The sequence below is a fragment of the Gouania willdenowi genome, chromosome 7 (genome assembly GCF_900634775.1).
Source record: "Gouania willdenowi chromosome 7, fGouWil2.1, whole genome shotgun sequence".
Classification (NCBI taxonomy): Eukaryota; Metazoa; Chordata; class Actinopteri; order Blenniiformes; family Gobiesocidae; genus Gouania; species Gouania willdenowi.
This window is the reverse complement of record NC_041050.1, coordinates 4,141,788-4,155,778: the sequence shown is the minus strand read 5'-3', so window position 1 is coordinate 4,155,778 and position 13,991 is coordinate 4,141,788. Positions and strand designations below refer to the sequence as shown.

General features: G+C 37.6%; 2 protein-coding genes across 4 annotated transcripts in view; both read right to left on the bottom strand.

Annotated features, from left to right (window-relative positions):
* Nucleotides 1-2,541, bottom strand: part of hspg2 (heparan sulfate proteoglycan 2) — a 161,147-nt gene extending 158,606 nt beyond the window's left edge. For 2 of the 3 annotated variants that reach the window (XM_028453383.1, XM_028453384.1), the window contains exon 1: nt 1,966-2,540. In XM_028453383.1, the coding sequence (XP_028309184.1) occupies nt 1,966-2,034 (69 nt within the window). In that variant the 5' untranslated portion in view covers nt 2,035-2,540. Of the gene's footprint in view, nt 1-1,965 lie in introns of all 3 variants that reach the window. The other variant, XM_028453382.1, reaches the window with a different exon arrangement.
* Nucleotides 2,542-6,365: 3,824 nt separating this feature from the next.
* agmat (agmatinase (putative)) lies at nt 6,366-13,874 on the bottom strand. Its single transcript, XM_028453257.1, has 7 exons — nt 13,529-13,874; nt 12,091-12,293; nt 10,814-10,862; nt 10,546-10,741; nt 6,921-7,100; nt 6,750-6,834; nt 6,366-6,653 (listed from the first exon to the last, which is right to left on the bottom strand). Exons 1-7 carry the CDS (start codon nt 13,780-13,782, stop codon nt 6,580-6,582), a joined length of 1,041 nt encoding a protein of 346 aa, XP_028309058.1. The 5' UTR covers nt 13,783-13,874; the 3' UTR covers nt 6,366-6,579.
* Nucleotides 13,875-13,991: the final 117 nt, after the last annotated feature.

Here is a 13,991-nt window from a genome sequence, read left to right as displayed (position 1 = left end):
TGGTCTTGTTGCTAAAAAAATGAGTGTCACTATTGGGTGGGCCCCGAATAACTGTAAAATTTTTAAGTGGGCCCTGGCACTGCTGAGTTTGGGAACCCCTGCTCTAAAACATCGATCACTGCCAAAGACCGAAACGCCCAAATCATGACAGGAAAATTATTCAGATTGTAAAAATAGAAAGATTTCTTTCCCTCCTTTTTTTCACAAATCTGCTAAAAAGAATGCATGATTTTTTAATTCCAGCACCTAGAGGCACATGTGTGAAATTCATGGCCCGGGGGTCAAAATCCGGACCTTTGGTGCATCCAATTAGGCCCGCAGGAGAAAATAAAATGAAAGAGAAAAAATGAATCATTGTGTACATGAAACTCAACAATATGTGCAGGGACTCTCAGTTTCCCCGGTGCTAATATTGCATAATTGCAGTCATTTTTAATACTAAACTGTTGAAAAAACTCAAAATTCTTACAAAACTGTCCACTTTTCCTCAAATTATGACACAAAATCCAGGAAATTTAAAGTGAAGATCCTGTTGGGGCTGATATTTATCACTTATTGCTTGGATATGGTCAACATCTTACATTATTTTGTATTTTATGTATACGTAGAAGTGCAAACTTGGGCAAAATAATGTTGAAATTACTCAATTTCTTAAAACCTGCCGAAGCAAACGTCACAGATCCACCTTAAAACACCACAAATTGTGATCCTACCATGGGAATGCTTGTGTTTTAAACTAAAATACATTATTGTGTTAATTAATAGTTTAGTTCAAAGCTATAGTACACATTATCACTTATACCAGTGGTTCACAATGGAATTTAAAAAGTAGGAACAAAAAATGGGCATGATAAATCATGACTGTGGTTAAATTGGCTTAAAAATAAGCATTAAATAAGGTGGAAAAGAGGTTAAAAATGACAATAATGGATCAACATATGTGACATTAGGTGGGAAAAGTGGTGGAAATGGTTTATAAGTGCCAACAATGTGTTGAAAGTGGAAAAGCATATGAATTTTGATGGAGAAGTGGCAGAAATGGGAGTAAAAATGTAGCAAAAATGCATTAAAATATGACAAGAAAAAGTAGGCGTGTCCCGATCTGATATTGATATCAGATATCAGCCAGAAAATGAATATCGGATTTTATCGGACTGCATCTAAAATCTCTAATATATATTATATTATGTTTATTCAACTGTAGAATACTGTAGATATTATGTTGAAGATTAAAATGTATGAAACCAATTGGTTAATAATAAATGGCTCAGTTTTTCTCGTCCCTACTGTTGCTGACTATTGTTTGACTAACATCAGTTGATCAAACCTCTTCTAACATTCCACACTACAAAATTAGTAATAAAACTATGTATGATTCATGCTAATATCGGATCGGTATCGGTATCGGCCAATAATCAAGACTGCAATATCGGTATCGTATCAGAAGTGAAAAAGTTCTATTGGGACATCCCCAACAAAATGTGATGAAATTAGGTTAAAATATGGCACGTTTGGTGTACAGTAGTTACAGAAAAAGGGTAAAAAATGAAGAGCAAAAATGGGCTCAGATTGTTCAGAAAATATTCTTGGTTTCTTGAAGGCATCTGACGACCCCCTCCCAGTGTTTCGCGACCCAAAGGTTGAGAACCAAAATGCAAGTCTGAAAAACCAAGTGAGTTCCTAATGAGTGTCTGTAGATGTACAGACGCACTAACAGTCACAGACTCTGAGCAAAAACATCTATGAATAGATCGTTTCTGAGGACAAACTTGGTCTGGCTTCACTCATCAAATGGCTCCAGTTTTGTCATAAATAAAGCTGTGAGTGTAGAAGTGTGAAGCTGTGCAGACTCTCACCAACATAAATAGAAAGAAGCGTGGGGGGGGGACACATGACTTTAATGGGACATGAATGAGGGGGGGGGGGGGGGGGGGGGGGGGAACAAAACTTTTAAAGATCACTTACAGTCACCAGTTGGCATGTGAGCGTGAAGGAAAGGATAATTCCATAGATCGTAGAGGTCCGAGTGCCCATTTTCCACCAGCCCCAGCACAGGCAGCACTGCTGGGAATAAGAAAGAAGGGAAAATCCCGAAGTCCTGATCTGATCTGATCTGATCTGATCTGCTGCTGCTGCTGCTGCTGCTCCTGCAGCCGCGCGTCGTATCCTATGCGCTCCACGCACGGCGGGATTCGCTCCAAACGAGCTCAGCGTCCCTCTCCTTCCTCTGTGCGTGTAAAATACTGACTCCTGAAAGTTGGGACTTGCTGGGATCAGTGAGTGTGACTGTGGAGCTGCAGGGGAAGGGCTGAGAGAGAGAGAGAGGAAAGGGCGAGCGCTGCGTAAAAGGCGGAGTGGAATTCCGGGAGTTGCTGTAAGAGGAGACGGCTTGTCCCGCTGAGGGCAGACGCCACCCAGGAGACCCCACGTTGGCCCCGTGACACGAGCGCCGCGCACTCCAAAGCGCGCGTGTGTGAGCTGGAAAACGGTTTACGAAACTTTTTACGCACGGCAGGAGTTCATCAAACTCTGACCACATGCGTAAAATGTCAAAGAGAAGAGCAGGTGGCAGGACTCATGTTTCCTTAGCCCTGCAGCAGATATGTAGCGATATTAGGGTCACATGTTCACTTCTGGGGGGAAAAAGTAGAGCTGTGCGATATGGACCAAAACTCATATCTCGATATTTTTTCTCAAAATGGCGATATACAATATCAATATTTTAATTCAAATGAAGTCAGACCAAAAAGATAATTCAGGGTTAAATTTGCTGATGCAAAATGTCACACATGCACATTTATTAACAAAAACACAGAGGTGAAAGTAATGGATTACAAGTACTTACGTTACTGTAATTGAGTTGCTTTTATTGTAGTTTTTTGAGTATATTTCTAAATCAGTCATTTTACTTGTACTTAAGTACGTTTTCAAAGACGTAAAGTAGCTAGAATTTTACACACGACCCATTTCTGAGTTGTTTTTTTTTTAATAATCAACAGACATTGTGACACTACAAAATGAAATGAACAGACAACAATCAAATGCAATCAGATTAAACATAACGCACGGCGCCAAAACAGCATTGAAAGGAGGTTATTTTCTCAGTTTTAGAATTCATAAATGTAGCTATACTTAGAGGATGACATTTTTTTATTTTTATTTTTTTAAGAATTGTATAAGTTTTTTCTATACAGATGCCTTTGTGGAAAATAAATTAGGTACAAATTGTGATAGATTTGGTCTTTTCCTTTTTAAGTTTATACTTAACTTGTAACTTTTACTTTGAGTACTATTTAATTGAGCTACTACAGCTGCACAATATGGGCCACTTTTGGCTTTTTCTCCTCTAAGGGACAGCATGTGTGAGTGAGTTCTGTATCGTGGCGTGTTTATGGGAAGATCTGGGTTAGAATGCACTCAGTGATCATCTAACTGAGCTTTACATATTGTTCTGAGAAGCAGCAACTCATGCTGCTATGTCAAATAGAAACACATTTATGGCAAAATATCCATTTTGAATTTCTCGATTTTGAGTGGAAACCATTGGTTTGCCAGCGTGAATCCCATTAAAAATGGATTCAGCTCAAAAACCCCAACGTACAAATGTTCATGTTTTCTTCCAGAAGTGAACATCTTTTGGACACATCTGCCGGGCTACGTTGATTTTAAATACACAAATAAAAAAGGATACAAAGTCTAAACAAAACCTTAATTCTAGCTACTGCGCAGAAATGGTCGGGGCCAGGCAATTTTAGACAAAATAAGGCCGCACCTGTTAGAATTTAAAGGCAGATTTTTATTACAGGAAAAATCTGAATATGCACACATTGCACCAGGAGAACGTGGAGATATTGGTAGTTTATTTTTAACAATAACTTATTGGCTCCATAAGTGAAAAACCGATGAAAAATGACATTTTTGCATTAACGCCAATTCTTAGCATAATTTAACAACATTCAAAAAGCTGCAAAAAAAAAAAAAAAAAAAAAAAAATCTGTTTTTGAGATAAAATGATGATATTTTCCTAACATAATCTACATTGACTCCACTATTATGTTATTTTTTAGATAAACATTGCAAACATATTTAGCAAGAAGAATTTGCAAGTACATGTTTACATTAGAGCACACAGTGGCTTAGTGGTGGTTAGCAAGTCCACCTCACAGCAAGAAGGTCCTGGGTTCAATCCCATATGGCACTTCCTCATAGTTGACAACTTTAATTCACATTTTGGCAGGTCTGTGATGGAAACCACTTTTTATTCTTTTCCACTGCTCTGATGTCACACTACATCCCTGCCAAAGACACACCTTCTTATTTCCAGGTGTTTACCCACCCAAGCAGATGAAACATCAGAGCACAAAATATAGTCATTGACTTCTGTTTGTTTCACTTTGTTTTTCCTCGAGTCGTTGGCAGAAGATCCATTAAGTTCTGTTTGTGTGTGTGTGTGTGTGTGTGTGTGTGTGTGTGTGTGTGTGTGTGTGTGTGTGTGTGTGTGTGTGCGTGTGTGTGTGTGTGTGTGTGTGTGTGTGTGTGTTTTATGCTTTCCATAAGTAAAGCTAATAGAAAGCTGTTTGAGCATACATTTGATATCAATAATGAACAAAAAGTACACAAAAACTATGTTATTAGTGAAGTATTGGTGAAGTATAAAGTGTTTTTTACTAGTACCTAGGGCTGGGCGATATGGACCAAAAGTCATATCTTGATATTTTTTCTCAAAATGGTGATACTGTATATGATGTACATCTCGATATTTTTAAATCAATAAAGTCTTACCAGAAATACAATTCTGGGTTAAATTTGCTGATTCAAAATGCCACATTTATTAAAAAAAACAGCTGCAGAATGTGACACTTTTGGCATTCTCTCCTATAAGGGACAGCACGTGTGAGTGAGTTCTGTAGTGTGGTTTGTTTACGGGAAAATTTGGGTTAGGACACTCTCAGAAATCAATCTATCTGTGCTTTTTATGTTCTGAGAAATAACGAAAGCAGCGAACTATAAAAATATACATCTCAGAAATATGGAATAATTGCAACAAAAAAAAAAAGGACACTGACTGTACTTTATGAATGACAATAAATACTTGTATGATGTGATTTGTACTGTGTGATTGTATAAATAAAAAGTAAAAAACTAAATATAGATATGTCTCAATATAAGCGATATTGTCATTTTCTATATCACCAAAAAAGAAAACTCGATATTTCTTGAATCACGATATATTGCCCATCTCTACTATATTTTAAGTCTAGGAGTACTACTAGCAGCACTAGTAAGATCTATTTTCATGTCACAGTAGTGCACCAAAAACCCTTACTAGTAAAACAAAATATACTAGTAGATTGTTTTTAATCTACTAATAAAGTCAAAATATTCACTAGTAGACTTAATGCAAATGAAATAGGAGGGATTAGAACCAAATCCAGCTCCCTGATTGGTTGTAATAATTAAAAAAAAGCCAATGGCAAAACTGAATCTGCTTTTCTACACCCCCTCATTAGCATATAAGGCTTACTAATATTACTCGTCACACTTTTTACATCACAGTCACTAATAAAACACAATGAATTACCGGTACACATACTCCAACTTTGAGTTCTAAACTATGGTTCAACCAGTGAACACAAAGGCATATGAAACAAAATAATAGAAACAAAATGTTTTTTTTAACTTGTTGCTACTTCCTCGATATTTGACCTAAAATGTAAGAATATTTGCAAAGTTTGTGGAAATCAAAGTTTAGAGATTTAATATTTTAGTTGTAAGCGCCATCTACTGGAATTATAGGGTGTTACACCAATGATATGATATACAAACAGGACATACAGTACCTGTAAAAACCACCAAAAAAAAAAAAACATTATAAGGATAAACATTTTTACCCTGAGATGAATTTAACCCTTTCATTAAAGCTCTTATTCAGTTTTTCTTAAAATTAATGTTTATTTTCTTGCAAAATCCTGCCCTATGTTCCTTTAACTTCAAAGGCACTAATTCAATAAATATAGCTGAATAATTCCTATAATTATCACAATTACATTTAGACATAAATAAGTAAGATTAAACATCTTTTTATGGCACTCAGGTCAGGTATGCTATCAATCAATCAATCTTTATCTTTTCATACAAAGAAAAGTAGCTCAAAGTGCTTTTACATAGTTAAAAATACACCTACCCCGTCCAAACCCCGTCCACCACACAAAGACACACAAGTTATAATAAGGAGCCATCTGCACCAGGAGCAAACCTAAAAACTATACATAAAAATAACATAAAAGAACAATCTTAAAACTATAGAAACAATACAAAAGACAACAATCCTAAAACTATATATATGTTAAAAAAAATTATAAAGGTGGATTTAGATAGATTTAATCAAGGAAACATTCATTAGCTGAGGAATAAAAACATGTCAGATACAAAAATAAATGAACATTACATCCATGTGCATGATGTATTTGTTTTAAAGCAGGGTATTTGGATATTTCTGAATAGAAGTAAATGAGAATGATTTTAAAGTGGATTTGGCGTTTCTTTCACACATTTTTGCCTTTGATGTTTGTGTGCAGGTCAGTAGTATTTGATGTTGGGCAGGATGCACAACATTTCAAACAGGAGGTTGGCCCCAGTCAACGCCGTGTTTCCTGTTGAGAGAACATACAGTAACTGTTGAAACTCCTCGACTCCTGTGACACATCAGTGAATGACACATTTATCAAATTAACATCTGTTCAAAGTACCTGTGGTGTCGTAGGGGGGGGAGACCTCCACCAGATCACATCCAACCATGCTGAGCCCCCGACAGCCACGAATGATCTCCACTCCCTACATCCAAACACAATGAAGAAGAAGTTTAAGCTAACACAGCCTCTGTTGTTTAGCTAGCTTAAACCTTTGATGTTGTTGTTCACCTGTATGGGAGTGAGCCCGGCAATCTCTGGCGTTCCTGTACCGGGGGCAAAGCCCGGGTCCAGAGCATCAATGTCAAAGCTGAGGTAAACCGGTCCACTTCCCATCTGAGCCCGCACCTCAGCCATTAGAGGGGCAAGAGATTTGAACCAACACTCTTCAGCCTGGACCACCCGGAAACCCTTTGAACACATCAAAGGGAGACAGAAAGCAGCCATTGAGGGGTTGAAACTTACACTTTTCCTGCTCTGATTCAAACAATAAAAACAGCCTTACACTGTGGTGTAAATAAATTAATAATATATATATATGAGTAAATATAATAAATGATATTTACTCATATCTTACTCCATTAAATGTTTGCCTGCTTTGAGATGTAACTTTCCATCACCTCTTTGTCTGTCTTTCTTGGGAAGGTCAGAGGTTCTCACATGCCTCACTCTGATAGCACAGCTGCTAACTCGAGGTCAGTCAGCCTCCACACACACACACACACACACACACACACACACACACACACACACACACACACACACACACACACACACACACACACACACCACACACACACACACACACACACACACACACCGTGAGGACCAATGACAGAATGGTGTCTTATGGGATTCACTCTTTCTGTAGGTCATACAGATCTGATTTTAACTTCTAAAAATCATGAAAAATTTAAGGGAACACACAAAGGGGAGTGGTGGCCTAGTGGTTAAGGACGCTGGGCTTGTAATCGGAGGGTTGCCGGTTCAAGCCTCACCGGGGCCGTCACTGTGGGATGTTGAGCAAGTCCCTTAACCCCAAACTGCTCCCCAGGCGCCGCAAAATGGCTGCCGACTGCTCCTCAGGGATGGGTTAAGTGCAGAAGACAAATTCCAATAATGTACTAACATTACATGGCCAATTAAAGGCGAAAGCCCGATTTAATCTTTAATCTTAATCTTTAATCTTAAATCACTTGAAACATCTAACACTCACTGAAAAAGTTCAAACCTGAATTTTCCCGAGTGCCGGTCCCCACGGGGAAAATCGGTCCCCATGGCGTGAGTGATATTTCAGGAGGTGGACCCCACCAGGGTAGAAAAACCAACACACACACACACACACACCTACTGTACCTATGCACATTGCACACATATGTGATAGCGCCATCCCCAGAGGGCAAGCTGACCGCTTCCCTTTCTATCTGTTGGGGTGGGGCTATCAATCTGTAAAATATCGTGTCTGGAAAAGTTTTACAGTAGTTCTGTTTTTCCCGGGCGACCAGACCTCCCTCATCATCCTGCTTGTACCTTTTTTTTTTAAAATTTAGTTTAGAATAAATCATTTTTTATTACTTCATCACCTTTTCAGTCTGGTTTTCATCATTTATCAACACAGAGCGTCCATCACAAGTTAAAGACGAGGTAACCGTAAAATTGGCCCTGACAACAGTTTAACTCATGATGTTTCCTAAAATAGGCAGCATTAGACAAATTTGCATGAATATTATGATTGAAATATAAATATAAATACTTAGGGCAGAAAATAACATTTGAATAGATTTATAGGGTAATTCCATGTCAATTCGACAAATTAACAGGACATCCCACTCACTTCAGTCTCAAAAGATTGTATACCAATTGTCCCGTCATTATTCAACAGGCACACTGTACATTTTGAGTTTTAATGGATAAATATTTTTTGGGATATGGCCAGATTAATGAGGGGGGTATGTGTTGATTTTCGTGCGTCCTTAATTTTTTCCATTTTCAGCTTCCAAATATCTCAGGAACTACATCACATAGGAAACTGAAATTTGGTATAGTAATACAGCTCCACCTCCTCTTTCAGAATATACAAACAGATCTGCTATACATCCTATCTGGTGGACATGTCAGCTCCTCAAAATTGACAGAAAGTTTCTCAGGGTTTGGGTCTGGAACATGTTTGAACCTTCAGTAAACTACTTAGCATATGCCTCAGCTCCCTGTAATGTGATCAACTTAGAGCTATGAACATAGACTGTTCACATCACTAATGATTAGTCACATATACTGTATGCATTGGCTCTTGGGTGACAGTCTCTTAAAATCAGAAACATACATATACAAACGAATTCCAATTAGATCTGGGAAAGTTTCGTTTGTTTAAGTATGCAGATGATATGGCCCTGGTTGCCTTATTAAAGATGGGGGACATAGTCGGAGAGGGAGCTTATACAGCATATGTGTCATCTCTCCAGAAGTGGTGCGATGAAAGTTCCTTAGAGATCAATGTAACATATATTGATTGTAATCTAAATTTCAGTGAAAACACAGACTATATTTTCAAAACTTGTAACCAACGTCTCCATCTACTGCGCAAGCTCAACTCCTTTGGAGTGAGCAAGCACATTATGGAAACAGTTTATAAGAACCTGATAGAGGGCATTTTAACTTTTAATATGGCAATGTGGAATGGTAACCTAAGCATAAAAGGAAGACGCAAGCTGCAGAGAATAGTAAACCTCGCCTCAAAAATCATAGGGACAAAACAGAAACAAGTAAGTTGTATGTACGAGGAAGTGCTGAGGAAAAAAGCTGTCAAAATAGCAAACGACCCGTCCCATCCACTCAAGTGCCAAGGGCAAATCGTAATATTTTTTAAAATTCCTTTATCCCTAAAGCAATTGGGGTACTGAACACCATGTCCCGTTGATGTGTTGTATACTGCCACTGCTGTCCTGCTTCTTGCCCTGAAGATGTCTGTGTGTAAGTGTTGTTGTTGTTGCTTTCGCTGTTGCTGTTGTTGTTGTTGTTGTTGTTATGCTTGTTGTTTTTATATGAGACCAAAGATAAATCTCCACACTGTGGACAATAAATGAATTAACTAACTAAAAAAACTTTTGTGACTTTCAGTGGCCCATAACTGCATATGATAATGTAAGACAAAATCTGATCTGTGTTTTAATTCATAATATCAAAATTACTCTTTCTTGGGATATAAAACACTTTTTTATTTTTATTTTGGACCTTAACTTCGGGGCTTTCACCACTCACGGATATTGAAAATCCTTCACATGAGGCCATTGTAGCTTTCCTCTGTGTCTTATAATCATTGGTTGTTTACTAGTTTTTCACTAGAAACAAAGAAAAATATAAAAACCACTGCATCAGAAAAACATATCATTTTTAATATGAATATGAAAGTTGTTTACTGAAGGCCCAAAGATAAACGACAAACTTTTTTCCAATTTTGAGGGGCTGTCATGTCCACCAGATAAGATATATAGCAGATATTTTTCATATTCTGAGAGAGTGGGTGGAGCTGTATTACTATACCAAAATTCAATTTCCTATGTGATGTAGTTTCTGAGATATTAGAAGCTGAAAATAGAAAAAAAAAAAACAAGAACTCACGAAAATCGACACATACCCCCCTTCACCAAATTGTCCATATCTCAAAAAGTATTTAAGTGTGTCTCTTGAGGAACAATTGGTAAACATTTCAGAATTTTTTGAGATCGAAGTACGTGGGTTATTCATTGAATTGACATGGAATGACCCTTAGGTAATTGCAATTGAATGCACATATAGGAGACTTTTCACTCTCTACTAAATCAATGTTAGCTGTTAGACAAACAATAATTCTTCAGACCTGAGCGCGGCTCCATTCAAAGGAGTCTGGAGAGTATCCAGTTCCTCTCAGGCCGATCTGCACCACCCGTTTACAGTCCAGCAGTCCCTCCTCCACACAACGGCGGAACGGAGTCCCGTGACCGATCTTTTCCCCCAGGACCACATCGCTGGTGTCGGCGTGAGCGTCGACGTGAATCAAACCGACCGGGACGTGCCTGACCATGAACGGTGTGTATGAGGTAAAGATCAGCCGTGACTGAACATGTTGGATCATGAAGGCCCCCTACCTTTCAGCAACAGCTTGAAGAATAGGGTACGCAATAGTGTGATCACCACCTGAACACACCAAATAAAACACTATCATACCTCTGATTGTGCACATGGCACAAAGTGAGGAAGTATCCAATTACAGCAAGTTCTTGTTGTCTTCTTTTTGAGATTAATAAGTCAGAGTTTCATTTACCCTGGCAACTTTTTCAGAAAATTTCCTTTGATCTCCTGACATGTTTTCAGTAAATTTACTTTGATCTCCTGACATGTTTTCAGAAAATTTACTTTGATCTCCTGAGATGTTTTCAGTAAATTTACTTTGATCTCCTGACATGTTTTCAGAAAATTTACTTGGATTTCCTGACATGTTTCCACAGTCAAATGAATTTCCTGAAGAACAGTTGTCTGAAAAAATGAAAGTTCCTTTTGTCTTCAAAAACATTTAAAAAAGGGCTTTTTAAACTATAAAAGTTTGATTTTATGGTGGAAAATTATGCTCTTTAAATATAAATTGATCAAACCTTTAAGAAAGAATGGTCTATGAGTTTAACTCCAGTAAAACTTTGGAGGATTTTAAAACATTCCATGTTAAAAAAAAAAAATTAACTTTGTTTTATTTATTTCATTTTTCATAATTATTTTAATACTTGCAAAGCTCATCAGGAGTTCAAAGTCAACAAAAAGAGCTGCTGTTTTTTCAAATGCAATTTTTTTAAATTTTATTTGTAAATATTGTATCACATCAATCTTGTAAACATCATTCTACATTGTCACAATGATAGATCAAAGTAAATTTAAGGAGATCAAAATACATTTCCGGAAAATCCATTGTCTGAATAAATGCAACCTTAACACATATATGTTTTTAAAAAAAGGAACTTTCTGGAATTATTACGTGGATGTCAAGGACACATCAAAGCGATCAGAAGACGCCTATGAAGAAACACGACAGGAGATCAAAGTAAATTTCCTGAAAAATTATTGTCGGAATAAATGAAACCTTAACATATTTTTTAAAAAAAAGAAGACACAAATAACTTGAGGTCAAGGAGACATCAAAGCGATCAGCAGACACCTATGAAGAAGACTGGCAGTGGACAGTGAAAACATGTCAGGAGATCAAAGTAAAATTCCTGAAAAACCGTTGTCTGAATAAGTGGCACCTTAACATATTGTTTTTAAAAAAAGACAAAAAGAACTTGCAGGAATTATTTTGCGGAAGTCAAGGACACATCAAAGCAATCAGCAGACAAATCAGAAGAAGACTGGCAGTTAACCGTTGTGTTCAGCTCACCCATAGTCAGAGGAATGCAGCCTGTAGCTAGGATCTTCCTGTAGCTTTCTCTGATACGTTTACATGTATCTTTCAGATCGTACACGTTCACATTCACATCCCCGATGTCGGCCACCCTGAGGGACTCGTAAGGTGCTGCTCTGGTGCCGCTATTGTAAGCCCTCAGTAACGCTGATTCCGTCCGGATTTGGCGAGGACCAAACCTGTGGAAGTGGAAAATGAACCAGTTGAGGAGTTTACTGGAGCTGGCTTTCATTATATGGCAAATTACAGATTACACTAGGCATAGGCAACTGGTGGACCGGGGGCCACATGCGGCCCTCAATCTAATATTATGCGGCCCCCAAGATAAATGTACAAAATGACAGAAAAATACACAAGACAAGTGCAAGATTATGTTAAAAAATACAAATAATTACAACATTGCAGGAAAATACAGTAAAAGACAAGAGAAAAACACAGAAAATACTCCAAAAACACACAAAACTACTCCAAAAATTAACAAAACGTCAACAGTAATACACAAAAATTACTCAGAAGAATGTACAAAATTACAGAAAATGACAACAAAAGTACACAAAAAGACAAGAAAAATTACTCCGCAAACCCACAGTACTAACAAACAAGCAAAACAACGACAGAAATACACATAAAATACTCCAAAAAACAGATAATATACAGAAAAAGTACACAAAAGGACTACAGAAATGCACGAAAAGCTTCACAACGAGCAAGACAACAAGTTAGACTCAAAGCGGACCTCCGTGGAGTCGTTTGGCCCAAGTATGTTTGGGTTGCGTCACGCTCCTAGATTTTGGAACTTCATATACAAAGAAGGAGCAGAGCTTCAGTGTCCTCTCACAACACTTTGAATTGCAATATTATCAACGGTTAGCATAGATTTTTGACCAAATTAAGCAAAAAAAAAAAAAAAAAAAAAAAAAAAGTACATACTGCAGCTTTAAGCCCACTCAAAAATAGTTGCGGTCATTGCAACTTTCTTGTTAATAATGTCAAACTCTCTTGATGTATAGAGGACCAACTCTGCTATAATTAAAAATAAATAAAAACATACCTACAGAGAGATGCCATAAATAAATAAATGAATAAATAAATTCACAATTTACTCAATTTCTAAATATATATGCCATAAATAAATAAATAAATAAATCACTTACTGTAATACCTAATTATGTGCAATAAATGCTATTTATTCTTTTTTTTTTTTTTTTTTTTTTTTTACTATGGCAGGGTATGTTCTCCAAATCAGTGCAGTAAATTTATAAAGACAAATAATATAAATGAAAATAAACCAAAGCTTTGCCACAAACACACTGTAGTGTATAACCATATACATTACTAAAAAAAAATGTCTCTTTTCTATATTTCTATGATAAGATTTGCTAGGTTGTTTTTTTTTTTTAAATAAAAAACGTACCGGGCTCCGGGTCGGTTAGAGGTTCCGGTATCAATGGGCACTCCAATGAAAGCTGCGTCCAGCCCGTCCGCGGTGTCCTGGTGGGGTAACCGGGCCATGGTGGGGATCCCCGAAACCCGGGCCACAAACTCAGCGCTGAGCGGAACATTGAAGCGTTTCCCTGAGCAGGTCCGGACCGGGATTCTGCAGAAAGAACCAGAGACAGACCCAGAAACAGAAGCAGCTCTGCTGAGGCTCCAACGGGCTACAAACATGGTGTCAGGTCGAGCTGTCAAACTAAGACAAACAGAGTTTTATCAGCAGCTGAAGACGAGGAGGGGCGTCTCACTGTGTGCACCATAACTAATAATACTGCTTTGGTGCTTATGTCTCCTGAAGATCAAAGTCTTCAAACTGTTCCCTAGCAACTCAGTAGCAGGCTGTATAACTATTGACAAATGACTAACTTTATTATTTGCAGGGG

Bases quoted from the DNA above. Each gene is read 5' to 3' on its own strand.
- agmat (XM_028453257.1), bottom strand. From the start codon at position 13,782: ATGTTTGTAGCCCGTTGGAGCCTCAGCAGAGCTGCTTCTGTTTCTGGG. The intron at 6,835-6,920 runs GTGAACAACAAC...GTTTGGATGTAG, and splicing joins CCGGGCTCACTCCCATACAG to GGAGTGGAGATCATTCGTGG. The intron at 6,654-6,749 runs GTACTTTGAACA...TTCTCTCAACAG, and splicing joins CCCCCCCTACGACACCACAG to GAAACACGGCGTTGACTGGG.